This window comes from Antedon bifida, chromosome 9 (genome assembly GCF_963402885.1).
Source record: "Antedon bifida chromosome 9, ecAntBifi1.1, whole genome shotgun sequence".
In the NCBI taxonomy this organism is placed as follows: domain Eukaryota; kingdom Metazoa; phylum Echinodermata; class Crinoidea; order Comatulida; family Antedonidae; genus Antedon; species Antedon bifida.
In genome coordinates, this window is record NC_136234.1 from 5,911,457 (window position 1) to 5,935,609 (window position 24,153).

Consider the following 24,153-nt stretch of genomic DNA (forward strand, 5'->3'; position numbering starts at 1 on the left):
AAACTAGATTAAGGTTAAGATAGAAAGGCAAATTACAGGGATGATATGAAAAGAGAAATGCCATCTTCGTTTTAATTCCAACGAACGTAATCCGAGATGCTTTACAATATAAGATGAGTTGGTTTATTTGTATTTGTGGTAATCTTAGAAGAGTCAACCAAAGAAACCAAAAGATAATGCACATATAAAGACATCAGAAGATGCTATGCAATCACCGTGACAACAATCTTTAATATACATCGCTATGGCAACAATCAACAGTGTTGGCATGCAGGCAATCACATGACCTAGAATTCCTCGCAAGATGAATACCATCATCACATGACGAAGGGATGAAAAAATACCAAGTTTTCAAAATGCGAAGCATGTTGTCATTTGAATCGGACCTCGTTATCTTTCATCAACTCTGTTGAGTGACAAAATTTGCATATGTTGAAATGATGAATAATTACAAAATAGTTTTTTTTAAATAGCGTATTAATTCACACATAGCATATGCCTAGTTTAATGTCACAAACATGTTTTCTATCAAATTTGCTGTTATAGGAACTTGATAATTAGTTCCAGATTTATTATATGCCATCTGATTTTGATTCGTTTAATTGAAAATGAATAAATGTGATACTGAATATTATAGAATAGCAGAAGGTGCAGAATATTGTCTTACTGTAAATGTCATTTGAAATAGTACTTTGGTGTTTGTATATATAGTTTTCATTAAATATAAATATTTATCATCTTTAGTTTACAGTTAAAAATACAATCTATGGTTAACAGTTGCCAATGTAAATCAAAATGTAAACCAACCAATCAAATTTCATTTGTGCCTTGTTGTTAAAACGACAATAAATAATATCATATCATATGATATAAATTCAATAACAATATTATCTTTAATTAGTGCCAATGTAGAATATTTTATTGGGTTTTTGGCCTATATTCTACAAAGCAAACAATGTCTTTTTATTAGATTTTCTGGTAATTGAAGCTCTCTTTAAAATATAACAAATAAAACCACATACACGGATGTATTGATTTGTTATTTAAAAAAAATGATATAGCATACTAGTACTACTATACACACAAAACAAGTAGGTAGGTCCACCTTTAATGGTCATTGTGTTAATACAGTTATTATTGAAGTGGAAAGCTATAATTTGTTAACCTTACATGTACCTTGCTAAAATATTGAAGAATTATGGCAAAAATATATCACTTATACAGATTACGTTACATTAAAAATGTTTGTGAAAATTTAAATTTGATGATGCATTTAAATCAGGCAAAGGATAATGGTCATTTTGTAAGTAAACAAACAAATACATAATTGGAGGGGTGACAATACGCTTGTCACTTTCTCCTGAAACAAACAAGAAAACCGTATAAAGTATTATTAAAGGGAACACGCACTTTCTTCAATCTCAAAAAAAGGTGTCCTCTTAATAATGGTTCTATTGTAGTTACAAATAAAAAATAATTGTTTTTACTAATTATGGAAAATGAAATACTATATATAGCATTATGAAAATGCAAATTAATTGAAATATTCTTTGTATTTTACCGATAGCTTCATGTTCTGTAGTCAGTATAATATGCAAATTGAAATGACTAAACATGTTCCACTATAAATCATGTACGAGAACACAGCCTGTAGTAAGTGTAAATGACTATACCACATCCAATACTGAAACTGCTCTGGTGCTAACTGGCATCAATAATTCATATGCTTGTACAATTTCAATTTATAATTCATTTTGAAAATATGAAATCTGTTTATGCAGAAAAATTGATGAAATAGAAGTTATGTGCATATTAGGTTTCGTCTAATAAAATGTGATATATAATATGATACAGAGCTTTAGTCTCTTCAGAATTATTCTAAAAACATAAAAATATCAAGTAAAATAATCATAAAATATTGATGTTCGCTAAAACTAAATTTATGTGACACTGCTTAGGGTGTCATCATCATTGTGCCAACAGGCTTATGGTTTGGTATTCTGATTTTGTACTTGAATTACTGTATTTTTAAATTAAAATTTGTTTAGATATTTCCGGTTAACTGATTGTTAGATTTTGCGTGGTTGTATATGAAAGTGATTTAATGAACAGAAGAAATTTGATTTATTTACTGGTATTGAAAAAACGGTTCAAAATCATTGAACACATTGTCGCAAGTTAAAGTAGTATTCTATTTAATTATTAATTATTCTCTTTAACAGTACTGTACCTATCCTGTAAATAATCACTGTACTGTATCACTTTGAGAAGTGTAGTTAAATTGGTCAAATTTGTTTTACAGTGATGATCATATGTACACTAATATAATTAACATCATGATGGGAGTTCTTAAGACCACATACCATGCAGCACAAAGCAATAGAACGAGGGAAAGTAAGTTACACATGTACAATTTGTTATATTTTATTAAAAAAGGCACCTATGTCAATATATGTGGGTACAGTACTTATTCAGGTTGTATGTTTGTTTCATCCAAGTTTATAAATAAGTTCAACCTACAGTATACTAAAAAAACACTCCTACTTTAAAAAAAAAACCTCCAATCTCATTTTTTTTAAAGTAGTATGTAAAACAAAAACAATTTTATCTGCTAAAGAATTGTGAAGTTTAAAACAAAAAAATAAAATTCATAAACCCCTTCCCCCGAATTTATCTCGCACTTCACTTTTATGTTGTTTCCATAAGGTTTGCTATGGGTTGTTTTTTTTTTTAGATTTGCAGAGATTTGTCATGAATTAAACGTCTGAATATGTTACTAAAGATGTTTATGCCAAATCCAAAGGAAAGAAACTCCTTACAAACAGTATATATTAACACCCTTGTCTCATTATATAAACATTAACTAGAACTAACAATAGTGTCCAATAATTAACAATGAATGACTAGATGATTACAGACTTGTTTACCAATAATTCAATGTCTGTAAAATCCCATCTTGAATACAAATTTTTACTTTTTATGCTACAATTGTTTCTTCGATTCAAGACAGATATAGTATTAAGCTGGCTAACTACGTTGCCATGGTATTCAGCATATGGTTTCCATGGCAATAAAGCATAAGAGGAGACAGAAACAATCATGGAGTAGATAAAGACCTTCAGTGTCAAAATCAGAACAGGATTTGAAAGAAAACTTTAACAAAAGGTATTAATGATAAATTGATCCTAACAACAGTGGGATTAATTAGATCAAAAGGTGATTAAGACTGTGGATTATGAAAAGCATGTCTAAGGTCAATATGTTAGTTAAAGTTCTGAACAAAATGATACAAGAATGAATTTATTTTAAAGACCTAAAAAATATATATATATCTAGTGATCTAATGGTGGGCATTTGTTTGTTTTTTGTTTTTTTTTTTACATTTTAAATTTCTATTTACTTCACTTCAGTAAAAATCAGTTCCCTTTTATGTTAGAAACACAAAGAAACGCAAACAAGTTTTACAAAGTTCGATATTTAATTTTGAAATTGCATCAAATCAAAGTCGTAATAAAGATTAAATTACCATGGCAACTATTGTTGAAAGTTTGTTACCAAGTAAAGAGCTAAAGGGCATGCGGCAATAAGCTTATAAGTTCAGGGCTAAATAAATACGGAAAAGAATGCCAAAAAAACCAATAAAAAAAAAAGTTATATTTTGTAACTTACTCCAATAGTACAGTACAACTAATGCATAATTTCTCCTAAAAGAATAACCCCACCCACATGATACTTCTATGGTATCTATTCATCTTGTATTCAAGCACACCCAAACCCCTGAGTCACCTGACAATTTCTTTGGCTTATATCTTTATTCAAAATTGTAAAGATGTAGCGTAAAGTTCGAAATAATTGAGCTGTACAGTTCATTTATGTGATTGTACATAATAAAAATTGTTTAAAATTTACAAGTAAAAGGTAATTAAGATTGTGTATTTAAATGCAAACTCCAATTAATCTACCCAACTAAATGTAAAAACAATGTAGAATGTATTTACGGACGCAAAAAATGACACTGAACCTAACAACCAATCACCAACCAAGTATATCAAGATCAATTACCATGGCAACTGTTGCATAACCATGGAAACAGACTCATTTGCTATCTACGTCAGTAAAAGATGAAGTTAACAGTTTTTGAGAGTGTTTCAACACGGCTACTCTGCATTTAAACATCTCGGTAAACACAACATAAAAAGGAAAATGCAAAAACAAGCAAGTCAATTGATAATATGATAGCTTTTGACAAAAGTGTGATGTGCCCAAATATGGTAGTGATATGACATCATCATGTTTTTGTCACATAAAGTTAGATAGACAGAGCTTAAGAAGAAATGAAACATTTTGTTTGAAATTCCAACTTTGAAAAACAAGTTATTTTACTCTTTGTTTTTTTACATTGTTATAGTCTAATCTTCAAAAATACAAAAATGTTACAAACACCAACAAAGCCTGAAAACTGCTAAAATCATTATTCTATCAAGGTCGCAAAAAGTCCAAAACTATCACTATTGAAATTGAGAACCAGTTGTAATCTATATCGAATTATTACTATGGTCTTTATTCTAATGATCAAAAAGTGCTAAAACAGAGAGATAACGTCTCAAAGATTTATCATTTCTACAAACAAATTTAATATAACTTACCTGGCCTTTTACTTTTTCAACTTTCTTAAAGCATTTATTCAGGGAGAGATTATGCCGCACAGAATTCTTCCATCCCGTTGGTGCAGAATGGAAATATGGAAAATGATCTAGAATCCACTGGTAAATATCTTTAACAGGAAGACGTTTAGTCGGTGAATCCTCTATTGCCATAAAAATTAAACAACTAAAAGAAAAAGGCGGTTTACTGTTCACTTGTTTGATCGGATCATTTGAGTCAATTGAATTATTGTTTGTTTGATTATTAAAATTGATCAGCCCATTATCACAATTCTCTTTGGATATGATATCTTCATCTTCGTAATCAGCATCATCATCTAAGTTAATATCTTTGAGGAGGTCGGTGCTATGTAACCACGTAAGAGGTTTTAGTTCATCGTCATCCAACGGTCCTTTTTCCATGCGAATTGCACCGAAACAACTGCTTGACAAATCAATATCTTCCATTTTAACGTCCTCAAATGCTTGCGTAAGTGTTTCTCTCGGAAAGCTGTTGCTTAAATCGTACGATAATCTTCGTTTCCAGTTGAATTCTTGCTTACGACTCGGTGGCATCTTCATTGGTGACTGTCTGCAAGTAAAACACAACAAAATGGTGGTTAAAATAATTGCTTTATCAATCGTAAGGCACTGGTTCAACTCACCAGTTAGTACTAAGAAATCTATTACAGTGAAAATACAGTAGTAACATTAAATTGTTTTACAACAAAACTTGTAATTTGCAAGTTAATGCATTCCATTGAATCGAAGTCCTGATCCTTGCGTTGAAAAATTTAATCAAAATAACAATTGCTTTATCCAAGAGAAAAAAAGGAAAGATTAAGAACAAAATGCTAGAAGAAGATCAGGACTTCAACAAACAAAAATATGGTTCATGAAATCTACAAAGAATAGACAACATACAGAAAAATTGGTTAACGCCTCCATGCTACAAAAACACTTGAACGGACTGTACACACGTACCTCCAGAGCTCATTTAAATATACAGAGAGAGTGTGTCAAGTATAGAAATTTAAAATGAATGCATGACAGCATTGAAAGTCTTCATTGAACCAAAAGTGGTAGATTTGTGTTTGGAAAATAACGATAGGATTTGCCACGATGGCGCTTTTGTTGTCGATTGAAGCGGCACTAATATTTGAATGTGAATTCTTCACAGTTTCTCTTTGGCTGTTCACCTGTGAAATTTTGTGTTCAATAGTCGAACAAACATCCCTAAATCTCATCCAGTACAAATTAAACATTTCTTAATTAAACAATAATAAATGTATGAATATCCGGCTATTAGTTGGGAGAAATTACAGTCTGATCAGATTTCATAGATAAACTCAATTTTCAATTCTCGATAAGGATGGATTGGGCGACAAGGGTTTTACTTCAATTTTTAAGGGTCTTAATCTTAACCCCACTTAATTTTAGTTCATAGCTCCAAAACCCATTGAAAATTTAAATAATAATTTTCCCTATCATTACTATTTTTCCAAATTAATATTTTTTTTTGTTAAATAAAAATATTATTATTTTTTTTATATTAATTTTTATATTATCAAATAATTATCTTAGTTCATGAGTTAATGATAATAATGAAATGTAATTTTTTAGAAGGGCAAACAAAATTTAATTTTTACATTAAATAGGTATAAATTAAAATGCCTATAATTGATAACATTTACCATTTGAATTATTCAGGCCGAGAATAAGGCAGGCGTTTCAGCCAGTTTAAATTAATAAGATAATGAAATTGGAACATTTTACCTCAATGCTTATTGAGGTCATATACGATTAATTTGTCCAATTTCTGTAAACCTGCACCAAAACGTAAGCCCGTACTTTGCCTAATGTCATTTACTAGCCTTATTGGTTCAATCAAGTATTGACCAGATTTCAAGTTTCTCTCGCTTGTCAGGCTTATAGCCAATCCAATTAAAGTTCTGTACAGCCATGCAAAAATCAACCAATATGCTACGCTCTGTGACTCAAGGGTCACCATAGCAACAATGACTAAACCAGCTTGGTTACTATAGCAACAGACTCTATATATTTCAGAAAAGTTACTGACCACTAATGGGCCTTTTGAAAATTAGAGTATTAAAATTTTGCATTAATAATCTTAATCCTTTAATCATAAACGTATATATTAATTTTTACAAACATTTAATTATTTGAAATTAATCCAATTATGGAATAAAGCAACGTCTAAGTATAAATTTAGTAAAATTATAAAATAATAACATTTCATAATGTAATTTCATATCTAACCTAATATATAACTTCAATTAGCAAGTTTAATTCAGAAAAAACTTGATCTTATCAAACACATTCGTAAATGGAAATCCATATAAGGTATTATATAAATAATAATAATATCAATACAAGAATATTATATTATATTATTAGAAAAAAAATTCAAATTAATTCAGCAGATTTGAGAGCTATTCCGCTTTATCGACGATCAATATTACATATATGCAGACAATTACAATAAATCTCATTCCCGGACAGTATTTAATATCTAGTGCTATGAATATTCATATATCATAGAGCCGTTCAATAATGCTTTACTCTCTTGAAAGCAGGAATAGATATGGATTTACAAGTTAAAGAGAAAATCATCATAAATTTAATTGACGCTAAACTTTAAGAAAAAACATTTTTTCCCCAACATTATAATATACTTATTATTAGGATTTTCAATTTTGTAGTGAAATTCAATATCTATCGCATTTTTATTTTAAAATTATTCAGAGGTTTTGATTAGTGAAAGGAGTGAAAACTTTATAACATTCTCATAAAATTCTAATGGTTGGCCACTCATTTTGTTTTTTTTTGTCACATCAAACTTTTTTTGTCAAACTAATTTGATAGCGTAGACAGAGCTTTATACGTTTCCCCCTTTTTTATTTTCAGAGATTTACAATATTTTTACCTAAACTTATATCTTATGATAATGCCGTATTCAGTAATATTTCCATCTCTTCTGAATTATTAAGTCATTGTTCATGCTATTATCAATTATTTCTTGCAATAAATTCAACATTTCCATGGAAATTTGACACTGAATAATTACAGTAAAAATCACCATGGTAACATATCTACCATATGGCGATATCAAAAAAGCAGAATGATTTTAGTTGTAGAAACGCAAGTTATAAATAGCACTCAGATAGGGATCTGATGGATGCAATATTCCCCGAGGACCATATATGTTTATCATTATTATATGATTCACAATATCGGGAGCAAATAACATATTTTGCCAAGCCCATTTGTAGACGTGCTGTAACGCATGAACGCCTTGTGCTCCGCTCATGCTTGACCAATGGCGTAAACAGTTGTCTATTAAGAAGACGCCCAGATAATTATGTTTTTAAGTACTTGGCGAAAAATATAAAAATACAGCAAAATATTATGTATGATATTCATCTTTAGACATTTAAATACTATTTTGCTATGTTGAAATGGTACAAGTTAGAGAATCTAAGACTGAAAAAACGTCACCAAATGAGATATTAAACTAAACAGACATTTAAATTAGTAGTATTGCGTCATGACTTACCTGTTTAAAGTGTAATCTACAAAATAAAATTCAGCATTCGACTACGGAATCACCTTATGTTGAAGCTTGCATACATTTAACTGCAAACAGAGTTTGATAGCAAAGCTTTTAACACATCCTAATCTCATTTGCATATTCAGTAACTAATAAACAATGTATTGTTGCTAATTGTATTATGAATTAAAGCCAATTGTCTCCAATTAGTAAACAAAACATTCTTAGGAAACACACCCGCTAAATACGAACAATAACGGCACAAAAATAAGGGTTGTTTTTTAACAGTTTAGTAAACAATTTTTAACACCGTGTATTTATGCAGCTTTTGAACTTGTCTCTCATTTCTATAGAATGATGCATGCACACACCCATTTATAATTACCACTCCCACTCATCGGTGGTAAGTGCACAGGTACAAAATATTAGTCATTGGTTCCGGTCGGGCTATTATTTTGGGATTTAATAATTCATTGTTAAAATCCAGCTTGGTTTATCAATTACATAAATCATTATGGTTAGGGATTTTTAAAAAAACCAGGATTGAAAAAACAAGGTATAGCCTAAATAATAAGTAAACTCTATATAGGAAGGTAAGGTTGAAATGAAGGTCATTGTAGGTAAAGCATTCCATAAAAATATTTCACACCAATATAAACAAAACCTGTAATTTAACCAACAAGAAATGTAAATTGACAAGCACAGTTAAAAGTAAATCTAAAATTTCAATGACATTTTAACGATTTCTGATTTGTCAGCTATAAATGCGAGTAATATACATTTTAAACGAAGCCTAATCATGTATTAAAACATTTTTTTACATATTGATATCTGTGCAATTTCAACATGTTTATCATAAATTATTTAAATTTTGCTAGGAAGTGTATCAATGTAATAGACAAAAATATGAAATAGCTGGTCTAGACTCCTAAAGTTATCTGAAAAACCACATTTTACAATTTTAAACAATCCAAAATCGTGCCAATTAATTTCATAATACGATTCAAGTTTTGTAAATGTAGATAGACATTAGTACATCTTTTCAAACTCATAGATCCAGTGTTCGAAAAAGATTAACCAGAGTTACCCATTGTATCAATTAATTAATACATGGTTGAAAAAAAAAACAATATTCAATATAGTTTAATATCTTATAGTTTTGCTACATTGTACCAATTATTATATTACTGTTATCTTGGGATTATTTTCTTATCAAACACCTGGTCTACCAAATTATGATACAATATTAAAGTCATAACAATGTATATAACGGAAATGAACATACAACTAATTTAAAGCACCTGTTAAATGCAATATTTCAATAAATTAACATCACAGAAGTCATAGAAATAAAATATTAGGGATGTCTGATTTATAAGAAATTTAGAAATATTTAATGAAAGATGATGCAAATGATTAAGAAAGGATAGGATAAATACACAAACCAATAGTGGTGTTGGTAGTCTTTAAGTGCTAACTTACTTGGATAAACCAACATAGGCCTGTTCCCTTTCGAGGGGAGAACACAACTTGAAAAGTAATAACATTTTAAGGATTCTCCTCCAAGCCAGTGGTATCGTCCGTGAACCGCATGTACAGATGGACAACAATGCCCATACATACTTTACCATTTTTATTTACACCAGTTATGTTCTGCCCTCCGAAGGGGAAAGGACCTATGTCGGTTTATCCAGGTAATATAGACACGAAGTAGATTTAAAGATTAGAAATTGTAGCATGATGAAAGAGAACAATGTTGTAAAATAACTTTTAAAGCATTGTTCATAACTTACAATGTGAAAATTGTGAAGCAAGAAACACACGGCAGCACAGGCAGCATGTGCAAACTCATTAACTATAATCTGAAGAACAAACATTTGCACCTTTAATTAAAGTCCAGGTGTTTGATTAAGAAATATTCTCAACTTCACCTACTTAATTTTAAGGGAATAAACCGCACTGTATCTCACTATAATTTATTCTTTGGAAAATTCATTCAATTTATTCAATATTCTCTACTTAAATGTAATAGTGTTTTGATGAAACATATGAAGATCTCATTTGGGTGGAAATTATGAAATGTTCATTTTCCCAACAAGTTTTTAGTGCAAGTGTAATGACTGTTTAGTAAGGTGTCGGAGGTACACCAAGCAAATTTGCAAGGTACACCCCAATCCTTTGGTAATTTATATAATAGACTGTGAGAGCTACATGGAAATAATGCTAATTTCGCACACAATTTTAAATTGTTATCTGGTGACATTCGGTTTTCTTGAATTTCTGACTAACTGCAGAAGTTTATTCTGGCTTTCTGGTGCCAGCAGCATCTTCAAGAATCTTGAGAAGGTAGCAAAGTTATGAGACCCAATAAATCAATTATTAGCCAATAAGATTATGTTTACAATGCTGTACTTAGTTCTTGTAATACTTAAAGTACATACAATGTTATTTGCTGTATAGACGCTTTACAGTTGAAAACGTGAGCAGAACGATCTTTGCGGAATACATGTTTACAGAGCTGCTGCCTCTCCACGTCAAAATTAATCACTGGTCACTGTTAATGAAATATGACACTGCCATCTCTGTCCAGCTCCGAGATATTAAGATTATTGAACTTATTAAACGGAGAAACATTTTTTTTTTTAATATATTTGCGGAAATATAACGTAATGTTGTAATGTTCTGTATTATGTTTTTATTAGTAACATTAAAAAGTTTGAGGTCAAATTGTTGACCTAGTTTTTTTTTTTAAAAGTGGAAGATGTTCAAAAAATTGTTTGAACATTTCTTTACTTATCTTGTAAATTTACCTTAAATTACTGTATACATTATTTTATGGGCTGCCTTGTACAAGTTTCGTTTTTTTTGGAATGTTGCCCCTCTTATTTTAATCATATTTACTGTTAATTTTTATATTCTATGAAAGAGAAGAAGAGAAATAAATGTTACTTTGATTGATTGATTGAAATATTAATAATTTTCAGTTTAAACTACAAATATAATAATATAAGTTAAGATTTTATTAAAAATTGATCCATTCATCTTAAGAAAACATAACAAATGTAATACATGTGATTAATAATAGCACATACAATTTAGTATTGATCGTTTCTATAAAGGCTACTACAAGTTAATCTATACACAAAGACTTTCTGTTTATTTAAGTCTACACAACAATTTTCTCCAATCATTGTAACAATTCAACTCATTAGACATTGATAAATAAAATATGCAGAGTATATAGGATTAAATGGTCTCATTAGCCACTACCTATTGTACTACTTAATTTAAATCTACTAAATCGCCAGCGTATTATTGGATGAGTAACATCTAGGGAGTGAAGGGGAAATTACATATGATCAACTTGAATAACTCGTATTTTAATCGATGATCAAGTCCCTGTAGAATATTAACTGCAAGTTCTTTATCTGAGCAGAAGCGACGAAGCACGCTTAGCGGAGATGATGCGTTGTTCGTTAAACGAAACCGTACCCTGTGCAAACACAGCCTGTACAATGTGTGCAAAGATACTGATAATAGTTACTTGAATTTTTCACATTAAAATATTGACTTAATGTGGCTTTTACATTGGATAGAATTTTCTTAATTGCTTAAATTTCAAATTGACTAGAAAGCGGAACAAGTACTGTATGATACTAACTTAAGCTCTGTCTACACTATCAACCTTTGTGTTACAACAAATGTGATGTGTCCATATATTGACATGATGATGTCATATCACTACCATATTTGGGAATATCACTACCCTATTTGGGCACATCACACTTTTTTTGTCAAACTAGTTTGATATTGTAAACAGAGCTTTAGACTGAACATTAAGAGCTACAAACATTTTAAACGCTTAAATAGAATACCAGATTGGTTATCATATTTCCTAATCATTAATAGTACTCGTGTTTACAGCATATCCATATGCAAAACACTCAAATACATTACCAGATTGGCTATCTTATTCAATCAATATTAATAGCCCTCTCATTTTTATAACTACACACAAAACATTTAATATTATATGGTGGTATATTATTCATAGTATTCAGGCATGTATAGAATAAAATTATATTTATCTAAATATGGTAGCATATTGCATATAATATTCCATGTTAAAATTAGCATTCACAGTATGTAACATTCATATCCATATACTCACAATTACAATATGATGATTGTCCATTATATTACATAATAACCAATAAAAACAATCGGGTTCTGTAAGACCATGGGTAACTATACAACTGTCGACCTGAACTTTAGACGACGATTCCAAACCTCGTCACGGTGTTATCAACTCCTCCAAAAGTGTTTCATCACCGCTCAACCAGCTCCCGAGTAACAATTAATTTGATTGGCGGAATCCTATCAACACAGCTGTCACATGTCACAGATGCATTGGCAATTATTCAAAATTGTTTCTATCTATCAATATGATCTTTAGGGACTAACTTATAAGACAAATCTAATCAAAGTCACGCTTACCCAACGACAATTTATTTTGCAAGGATAGTAGTAGTACATCTTTAAAAGAAATTTAAACGACACGCCGTAGAAACTGCCTGACCGACGACGAACACTGTACAAAGTGATTCACAAAGCAAATTATTACTATCTGCTATACCTGCAACTTTTGCGACTGCTGATCCGTTGCCAAGACAACGAGGAAACATGGCTGCCAGCAAGTGAGATTCTACGTTAATAGGACAACTAATGCTGGATCAGTTTACAGCAGCATATCCTACTGGTTTAATGAGAATTTTGTTTCCCTCAAGACACAACTTGGGATATTAATGGGTAGAACAGAAAGCATAATATGAATATGCATTAAATATTTAAATTAGATAACTGCATAAATTAAAGCTTGTTGTAAAATTAGTTTCAGGGGCGGATAAAGGGTTATAAAAAAAAATTGATTCAATGATTTTTTGACCTCATTTTCTGAATTTTAAATTTGCCTTTTATTTTAATATTAAAGCCATTTTGATAAATTACATAAAATACAGTTTTTAATGTTAGTACTTAGAAGTAGGTTATATTTCTAACAAATCTAACTTTAATACAAGAAAAATTTTACATTTCACAATCAATTTATCTCTGCCAAGATAAACTAAATTTAAACGAGAAATCAAAGAGAAAAAGAAAGCTCACATAGAAACTACTCACAAGTGATCAGGTAAAAATGTGATGCATTTTCATTTCGCCAGCGTAATTATCGATGTCGAAAGTCGCATCAGCGAGAAATTCTAAACAGAAACTAGTGCATCAATCAGACGACGTACCTGATAATACTGTAGGCTATGGAAAGTAATGTATGTGTAGATATGTTGATCTTTTTTTTTGTTTCACCATACTAAGCAATCATTAAGATCTGAGGTGATTCTCATTTTTATAAAGCTCTAAGACTACACTATCAAACTAGTTTGAAAAAAAAAGTGTGGTGTGCCTAAATATGGTTGTGATATGCTCAAATATGGTAGTGATATGACATCATCGTGTCCATATGGGCACATCACATTTGTTGTCACATAAAGTTTGATAGTGTTGTTGGCAGTATGAGTGCCACTTACATAGACAATAGTCTATTCTCATTGAAGATTGAGGTAGAACGCAAAAGTGGAAAATTCATTGAATTAAATGATGCAGTATGCTAACTATGCCCTCAAGTGGGAGCATAATACACAAACAATCTTTTCTTTCCAAATGGAAGAGTTTAAATTTACAAAAACTATAACTCTTGCCAATTATCTATCATCATACCACTGGAAAAACTGCAAAACAAAGCTTTTTGATGTTAAGTATCCATGGAAATTAATCTCAATTTAAATATTTATTATCCTATTAATAATTTAAGACCTTGAATCTATACTTTTGACTTTAAATTGTTACAAATCAAAGACACAGCACAACCATGAAACCAAATTGACTTTTGACCTCAATGTATCGTTGCTAAGTGATCACCAAGGAAACCAAACATTACAACATTCACTTTGGGAAAAGTATTGAGATTTCTTAATTTAATTCAAGATTTAATCTTTTTTACTAATCCCTTGATCTAATCTGTAACCTTTACTGAAAAGATAAAGATAAGATAAAGCGTTAATCTGATTTACAGATATTTACTTCTTTGTAAGTTTGTTCAGTTTATCATTGAGAAAACTTTTCACATGGTCCTTTATTTTTCCAAAGTCATCCAACACAGGGCCGACCTTTTTTGGAAGGGGACTAAGTTTCAAAATGGTAGGCTTACAATGGTAGTCAGTGAGAGAAATCTTGAGATTAGACAGTCTCTCATTGGCATTATAGTAAATGCTGATATATATAGTTTTCTGAAAAGAACTGTTGAGTTTCTCAGATGAACATTTGATTTCGCCATAAAAACCTTCTAACAATACATTATATTATTATCATAAAGTGCTGTTGATCATAGAATATGAAGTTTAAAAAAAGTTGAAACAGGTTTTAAAAAAATTGTCGGGGGTGTTTTTACAACAATAGGTTTATTGTCGGTTCTACTTTGATGAAAATAAAAGTTGCGTCAATTACAGTAATTATATTAAGTACAAAATTCTTAACGCATGAAAGGAATAATTGTGTTCAAATGTATTGTGCTCAATGTGGTGTGTTCTGTATGATGTCATAGTTATCTTAAAAGATAATCGCGTTCTTTTGTTGCTTTATTATATCAAAAATATTTTACAAACAATTCAATAAATGACCTTCATTAAAGGTATTTTGTGACATATTTTTAAGTGTTATTGTTACATCCTAAAAAGATGAATCAATTTAGCTTTACATTTTCAATACTTTACTTCGTATACCATAATGTACAGGTTTATGCATAGCTAATAACAAAATGGGTAGGTGTACCAAACGCATACAATAAACATTCACTATTAAAAGTAAACATAGTACTCTAAATAGTTTATGTTAAACATTCTTTGAGTTGTGTGTAATAAAACAAATGCCATGATGCATTGCTCACTACAATCATCACAAGGCTCGGTTTAGGTTTTCTTCTGATTCACCCAATGGGCATGTTAGTTGTGGATGTTACTATCCGATTTTGCCAAAACAAGCATTTTTTATTCTACTGTATTTGAATAAAAACCTTTCGGAGCTTTCGATTTGCAGCAACCGACAACCTAGGAATATTTTAGGTACAGTAACGATGTAAGAACGCAGGAAAGTTTGTATGTGCTTCCTTACCGACACATGTTTGGTGGTTTACATGTCCAGACGATGGCCGACAACAAATCAATGCGTGGGTCGTAGGTCGAAGCTCCTGGTAGAATGTTCTTTTGCAAGGCATTGTGCACCACGTAAAGAGTAGTACATAGAATTATATTAGTTTATGTTGTATATTTCCTGGTTGGTTATTTATAAACAAAAATGGCTACTTTATAGCAAAGTACCTGGGAACATTACATCATAATCTATTTTTAGATATTTGTTTAGCTGTAGTGCGTGTCACAATGTTTTCATCGGTATACGATAGAACATAAGTGGATTTGGAGTTTTTAATTTGAGAAATAATGTTGTCATACAACAAGATCAAAATAAATACAATTCCTCATTAATTTTAATTATGTTTGCCAATCAATGTCTGTGAAGATACATTTAATTAATTGTATGCAATTTCAACTTGTGTTCAGCTACCATGTATTATGTTTTAATTCATTATTTATCAAATAATGGTAATGCGTGTAATTGTTATTCAGAAAGCCTATCATGATGATTATTTACAAAATGGAGTCTAAGAACTGTGTATCAATTTGGTTAATACCTAGCGACGGCTTCCCTTTACCATAGTAACAGTAAACAATAGATAGTAATCACAGTACAGAGTCCTCATTTGATAGGATTTCATCCCTAGGGCTACTTTAATAAAGGGCTATAGATTTTCGGTAGCAAATATATGTAATGAAAACTTTCAATAATATTGGTTTTCTAGATTTTATCAGTTTTTTTATGAATAAATCAAATTGATTTATCTATATTCTTTTAATATGAACTGTTATTAATTAATCAACACAGTTTATATGGATATACAGTATATACAAATGAGACAAAAATAAGAAATTGAAATTTGTTTTAATAATAATAGAATTTTCATGTGGACAGGAATTGTTTTGTAAACTGAAATAAATTGTCAAGCTCTGTCTAAGGTCTGTCTACACTATAAAACTTTATATGACAAAAAATGTGATGTGCCCAAATATGGACATTATGATGTCATATCACTACCATATTTGGGCATATCACTACCATTATTTGGGTACATCGCACTTTTTTTGTCAAACTTCTTTAGACAGAGCTTTACTTTGATTGCAAAACATTTCCAGGAAATGTACGAGTTTATTTAAATTAGTTTATTTCACAATTCACATGTAATACTAACTTCACAAAAGGTATCCTGTTAATTAAAATATCAATAATTGATATTATTATCAATATTAATAATAAAAATTGTTTAATAATTTCAAATTAATTAGATAGCTTTATGTTTTCAATGTTTGTAAGTAAACAATGTTTACAGATCTAAAATCAGACCTAAGTTATATTTACCTTTTTAAATACATTCTTCTTTGGGACAATTGACTACAGTATAACTTTTTAAAATTAATATTGTACAAGCTTCGCATTTTAATAATGTAATAAATATTCAAATGCTGTATCCGAGTCCGAATAATTATATATTCTATGAATAGCTCATCGAATCAATGAAGCCGAAAGACAATCGAAACTGCACTGCTCATTATTCAACAGTAATTACAACGTCAAAATTACCATGTGGAAAATATACTATGCTAACAGCAGCACAGAGGTCATTAAAAGCTTGACCTTTTCAATTTCACTTCCTATCTTGAAAACATCCTTGGCTTATTCGTGTTGCTATGGTGATAGATAATCATTTCCTGCTGATCTTGGCTGTAAATCTGGTCAACAGAACCTTTGTTTTGGGGATTTTTTTTATACAACAGAAAAATCAGTGCCAACATTGTTTGAATTTAGGATTTAACTTTACCTATTTCTAATACAATATAACTTTCCAAAGCAACAAAAGAATGTTCTATGAGTATTGTGTACAAGTCAGACAGTTCCAAACATACTTCACGAAACTAAAGGCCTTTTACGTCTATTCACCAAATACACTTTAAAAGAAAACTATAACAAACTGTTTGGAGTAACAAATCTAGGTCCCATTGGCATAGTATGCTAATAAACTTTTTCTAAAGACATTAAAATCTTCGTACCAAATCCCAGTGTGAATATATTTGTTTCATTTAGTTGTAGTTCTGTTTGCTCTTCATTTTTTACACAATGTAAAGGAGTGTTCCACAAACTGCTGTAGAAATCCCCTTTTTTACCATTTAAACATTTCTTTTCAGAAAATGCAATTTAAAATGAATAGAAGCTATAAAATAAACCAGTGATACTAATTTTTACTGTCACAAATATTTAGAGAATGTATGTTTCTACAATAAATTTTAATCGAATAATAAATAAAATTAAAAGCAAAAAATTAATTAACGATTGTACATACAGTACAGCACTTTACGGAATTACTGTATAATTGTAATCTAATAGCAATACAAATTTTTAAAAATCAACAATAACATCTGTAGTCAAATAGTCAAATTTAAGTTATATGTAGAAATGATTTTTAAGTCCTCAAACGTGGCTCCAGAAATTTGCATTCGTAATTTCTAATTATGTAACTTTAAACTCCTTGTATGACCTAAATTCCAATACTGTAGCAGTCTATAAAACAAAATTATTAAAAAAAATAATGAAATGTACAAACCTTCATAATGTTAGGTCTCATGAACAAAGTCAAAGTTGCACAATTAAAAAACATGGCTGCCATAACCATGAACTACCCTAGCAACTGTATAAAAGTATTGGACAAAGAGAGCGTAATAGTTTGCACAAGTGTGATCTAATGGCTGACTCTTCCCTGCCGGCCCAGGAAACGAGTCATGATCTAGAATATACGCAAGATATGAGAACAGGAAGATCATGTGATCATCGTTAGGTTTCAGTCGATGTGAATAGCAGACTAACTCTACTTCCTTCTCTGATGAAAAGAATCAGTATTATCTATTTAAAAGGAAGTTATTTAGCTTTTTACATTGTTATTCCAAATGTCTATCAAATATTTGCAAAGCTGAACATACATTCGAATAATTTATATTTTATTAAAAATACTGAAACTTTAAGTAGATATTAAATTATTAGAATGCTGCTGAATTGTATGGAGATCTGGGACATCAAGGAGGTACAGTACTTGTGTGGTCTGGTTCAAGGAAGGAGTGCCTTATTGTGAAATATCACAGTACATTTACAGCAGCAGTAAATGAGAGAGCTATTGTAGGGCACACTGCACACGGCCCTTCCGTAGTAATAATAGTATACTCTGTATACGGAGTACAGTACACTTCCCCCACACCGTACACAGACCTCCCCTAGTATACACCGAGTTAATCTCACTATCCCCTTCCCCATTATGTACAATTATGTATATGCATACCATCAATATCCCTCATTCCCAATATTCTACAAAACTGAAATCACTAAAGTAAATATTGTAACTATTAAATCAATATTTTGGTAACACAAATTAAATTTTTAAATGTATAACTTGTGATTAGCATAAGCTAATTAAAGTTAATATTTAATTTATCATTTTTTATATTATTAATATCTGGAACCAACATATATTCCAATTTAACCAGGCGTAAAATGTTAACCATAAATTAGGTTGTAAAAGTTGAGATCTACTAATTTGTAGTCCTTGGTGTTATTGAATATTTGATGTTTGGGTGATCAACAACAACTTAATTAAATCATAAGAACATAAGATCTAGTGTGTAACATATTATCTTACACCGCCGCCGCCGTTATAATGCACCAATATTAGTAACAACTTGCTCCTCATCTTATACCACTATGACACTCACTTAAGTACTTGAACTAAACGCAATATTATCTCCTTCATAAAAAGTCCTTGATTTCTATGGTTACGTATCAACAATACAGACTGGGACATGAACTGGTTGAAACCTCTTTGTCTGAGGATAGTAGAAATGCCACTGTACAAATACCAGCACTAAACCAGTCAAGGTGTGCTTACTCCAATAGGCCAATTGCTCAGCACGTGCTTAATCATTTTAGCAAGAGTCAAACACTACCAAAAACAAATTACATAAAACCTTAAATATTTAGGTAGTAATTAACACTGAGAAATTAACACTAAAAATAAACACTATTAGCTTAAAATGGTATTTTCCATTTATTTGTTGATACCTGGTGGTACATATAATATGGTGTTTGTGGTTTTACCATTCACCATAACCACAAACTATTAAAAGCACTTGGTATGTAATAAATCATACAGCATACAGACAAATTACCAAAGTCTGGTTGAGATAAAAAAAGATCATACTGTAACACAATACAAGCTCAGATTTTATTGCTTTTTTAATAAATAAAAAAGATATTTGTCGTCAAATATAATAAATTTAAAGACAAACAGGCGATTATATAGCATGTGTAGTGTTAAGAATAAAATAAAATTATTGTCTGTTTTATTTTATTTCAATTCATAGAAACACAAAGACTTGTATATCTGCTTTTTTTTTTCGTCTCAAAATAAACTACAGTAATTATTAATATTTATTCATTCCGCAAATGCAAGTATTCCATCGCAATCTTAATGATCCATATCAAATAAATTGATTTAATAAATTCAAGCACAACTGACAAAGAGAAATGTTCTCGATATAGACAAATATATTTTTCACATATTTATAATATGTATGTTATTTTAAGTTTAAGGATATTATTAGCATAATAATAAATATTATTATATTAAATCAATTAAATGTGTAAAAATGTTGTTGCTGTTTTTTATTGATTTTACACAAATAATACATTTCTTTTTATAAATCATTTTTTTTCACTATTAATACTGATTATGTGTATTTTACACTGTTCAATGTTTTTAAAAAGATCTTGAAAAAAAGCCGTTTAAATAGAGATTAAAAAGGGGAGGTTAAAAAAATTTTTTTGCCAACAGATTTCTTCATTATTATTCACATACAAAATTGCTGTATCATTAATATTATATCATTCATAATGGGTACAGATATCTAAATGGTCACATGACTAATATTCCTCTATTTAATAATTCATTATGCAACATAGATTGTCATTAATTTTAAACATGGTATAGAATAACCACAGAATTATCTAATTATACTAATGAGTTAGTCTATGGCTAGAACTAGAATTATTGATTTAATTAACCTATTAGATTTCATTTAATCTTACTGATTGCAATATAAAGATTGAATAACTTTATAATTTAATTTAATTCACATAAAATATATTATAATATGTTTAAATGTTAGAGTTGCTAAGCTTTGTCTAACACTATCAAATTTATGTGACAAAAAAATGTGATGTGCCCATATATGGACATGATGATGTCATATCACTACCATATTTGGACATATCACTACCATATTTATGTCTTGTGGATATGTCTTTTAAGGTAATTAATACTTTTATCAGAATAACCACAACAGTATTCAATTCCAATTCGTTCATAAGCCACGATTCAAATTATTGATTATAATTAATCTTCCTTCCCATTCATTTTATAATTGGTTAATAATTAGTTCAAATAAAACAATTATAATACAATTAGTTCAAAAGTTAATTACTATGCAAATTTTAATTAATGGATGTATAACAGTAATCTAAAATAGTTATATTATTGTACATCCATTGTATAGATAATTAGGTTAAACTATCATTTAAAAACTGTAATTGATAATTGTATAAAAACATGGATGAAATAAAAATGTACAATAAATGTAAAGAAACTTAATTTTTAAATACAAGAAATACATACTAGATATATATGTACGGGTAGGTGGGTGAGTGTACACAGTAGAGAATCAATTTCTTTGTTGCACAGTAAACGTTGGAAGAACAAAGGGGTAATATCCAGTTAGCAATACTGTGTGTAAGCACATGGTCTTAAGTAAACAATAGCTACTGGGGTACAATACCCAACAATTGCTACTGTACTGGTACTCACCTCATATTGGATAGCTAATAAAATAACTGTACAAGCAACATTTAATGTTTACCGAATGTACATAGAATTCGTTCTTTTTAAACATTTTTAAGAAAATCATTATATGGCCTGATGTGTAGACTTTAAGTGAAAATGTATTAGTCACAATGATAGTAGATAATGTTATTTAAGTCAAAGATGCACTCCAGGTAGAATAGCATCCTCAGATGAGAGAGTGTGTTTTATTATACAGTTTAGTTTTGTTAATTTATACATAATTACATTATTTTCTATGGACCAGAGATTCTGAAATCAAAGATTGAATAAATGATTACAGGGATTAAAGTATCATAATTAGTGATCTCTTTTTTTTCTTTTTTTTTTTGCAACCTAAAAATAAAAGTTTTAACCAATTTGTGTATTGTCAATCATGATACACAAACAAACCCAAGAGGAATTTTCTTGAATTTATATAAATTATAGTAAAATTTATATAATTGATCTATGCATTGATTTTCCTCCTCTGGAAGAATGTTGAAATTTATATAATTACATAATATTTACAAATGTAGTATGTATAGAAAATGATCACACTATATTCATATTTGTTATATTAAAATGTGTGTAATAACTTGTACATGAATAAGAATGTGTGGTAAGGGTGGGTGGCAAGGGTGGGTCCACGGTGGGCGTCTTCTTTAGATAAAAGATTACAATCTCAATCAGCATGTCAAATAAAAGGCATGTTACCAGAAAGCAATACAAAGTGGTTACAAACTAATATTCAATATTTACTTACACAACAGCTAATTGACAAATTAAAGTGTTCAATTACACGACTAATGTCTGCAGTAACCACACCATAAACATGGACAAACAAAACACCCTATTAATTCATTTAGACATGATGCTGAAACCTAGGCCTTCTATTGAGCACATGTTGTTTACAAAACCAGGGGATTCCGAAGCATGTTTTAGGCCTATTTTTAGCTTCGTCGCTGACCCTTTACAAATCACAGCAAAGAACAATCACGTTACACATGTCCACGTGCTGGTAATTTCTGAACAAAAACAAAACCTAAACTTCAACTAAAATACAATGCGTCGTCTATTAATTGTAATAGTATTACTTACGTTTATGTTTTGACTTCAAATATTAGAAAACTGTGAGCAAATATTTCTGGATTTAATTGTATTACGGTGTCTTCTTCTTATCCAACGTTAGTAGATCTTCACTTGCTTAGTACGTAACATAACTTTATCGTCGATGATGAAAGAGAGCCTCGACGCCCCACAGCTGGCGTCCGTCGCCATGACGAGCCATTTCTTCCCTCTGCCAGACAATTTTAAATCCTAATTTCGTCTACAAAATCATATCAAAAGTAATCTAAATTAACAATTCTTATAGAAATCTATCTTATATTTGTACTGAAATTTGTTTAAATGTAATATTAAAGTATTTGTTATGACAACAATCGAATTAACCTAATATAACAGAGGGTTCGATCATTAGGACGGTTTCTCGGAAGGCTGAAAGATAGCGTACTGGCAACCAATCAGAAGTCGTTTATAAACTTGTCATTTAAATTGACCTTTTGGATGATTACGCGCGAACTTTCCATATAAGTACATACTTATTCGACTGCCCTCAATCTAAATAATTTATATTTTGAAAAAACAATATCAATGCAAATAATAACATAGTAATAGTTAATTATAAGTTAGTCAAACCATTTGTAAATTACTTCTGTTATTTTTAGTAGGTTATTTTGTAATAACTATATTCATTTTAAATTTAGATTTTAGTCAAAATGGATGAAATTGGCCAGCTTTATAATTCATTCATAAATTTGTGTAGATAGATGCTAACATTATTGTAAACTAAAAATAATCAAATTATAACGAATGTACTTATAATAATTTTTAAAAACAGTTTTCTTATCCACACACAATCTACATAAAGTCCGTGTCTGATTCCGTTTCCTCTGATTTCCCAACAGTATAGATCTAAATGACCGTGTATGAATTATAAGATGTACGAAGGCAAATCAAGATATTTGATTGGTTTAATGCAACTCTTTGATTTAACTACATAATGTTCATGAGGCTCGATTTCCACCCTGAGGTTAAGATTTATCGATTGTACGGTTCTGTAATTAGCCACTCTTTTCCCTCAACTCAAGCTGTGATGATTATATACGCACATTTAATGTTTTTACACGCGTCGCTTTCTAACATTTTTTTAAAAGCAAAAATGTCATAAATGCTATAACCTTTCCAACTTAAAACTACTTTGTTTATTTATAAAAATGTGTAGGCTTTTAGAATGAGTATTAATTATTAGTAGGCCTACAATATTATGATGATTGATTAAATTATAATAACAATGTTAGGAAATGACGAGGACAACTGACGTTGACGATAAAATTAAAACAGTAAAAAAAATAAATGTCTGTATTTTTATTTAGTTTAGTATTTTAATTTTGCTTCACTTATAAAGTTGACAAAGAGAAATCAAATTAAACGTAGAAAAAAAAATCATTCTCTTATATTCAGAATGTTCTCAACTACCATACTCGTCAGAACAAAAAAAAAGAGCATGCCGTTTGAAGACAAAGAACCATCTGCCCAATTGTTTTGATCGTTGCCATGCCGACGTAAAAGTAAATTGAACAAAACAATTTTTTCATATTATTTATTTCTCTTTGTTACGGGACAACACCACATTAATGCCATATATCTTATACATTTTTTTTTGTAATAATCGATACTGAATAATATGGTTTAATTAAAGAAGTTATGACCAGTCTTTGTTATAGTTTAATAAAAAAAAAATA

General features: G+C 29.9%; 1 protein-coding gene across 3 annotated transcripts in view; it reads right to left on the minus strand.

Moving 5' to 3' along the window:
* LOC144852762 (forkhead box protein N3-like) overlaps positions 1-22,577 on the minus strand; it is a 37,753-nt gene extending 15,176 nt beyond the window's left edge. The window contains exons 1-2 of one of the 3 annotated variants that reach the window (XM_078710728.1): positions 22,451-22,577; positions 4,647-5,235 (exon numbers count right to left, since the gene is read on the minus strand). In XM_078710728.1, the coding sequence (XP_078566854.1) occupies positions 4,647-5,225 (579 nt within the window). In that variant the 5' untranslated portion in view covers positions 5,226-5,235; positions 22,451-22,577. Of the gene's footprint in view, positions 1-4,646; positions 5,236-12,385; positions 12,543-18,034; positions 18,276-22,450 lie in introns of those variants that run through there. The other 2 variants (XM_078710729.1, XM_078710730.1) reach the window with 2 other exon arrangements.
* Between the last annotated feature and the right edge of the window lie 1,576 nt (positions 22,578-24,153).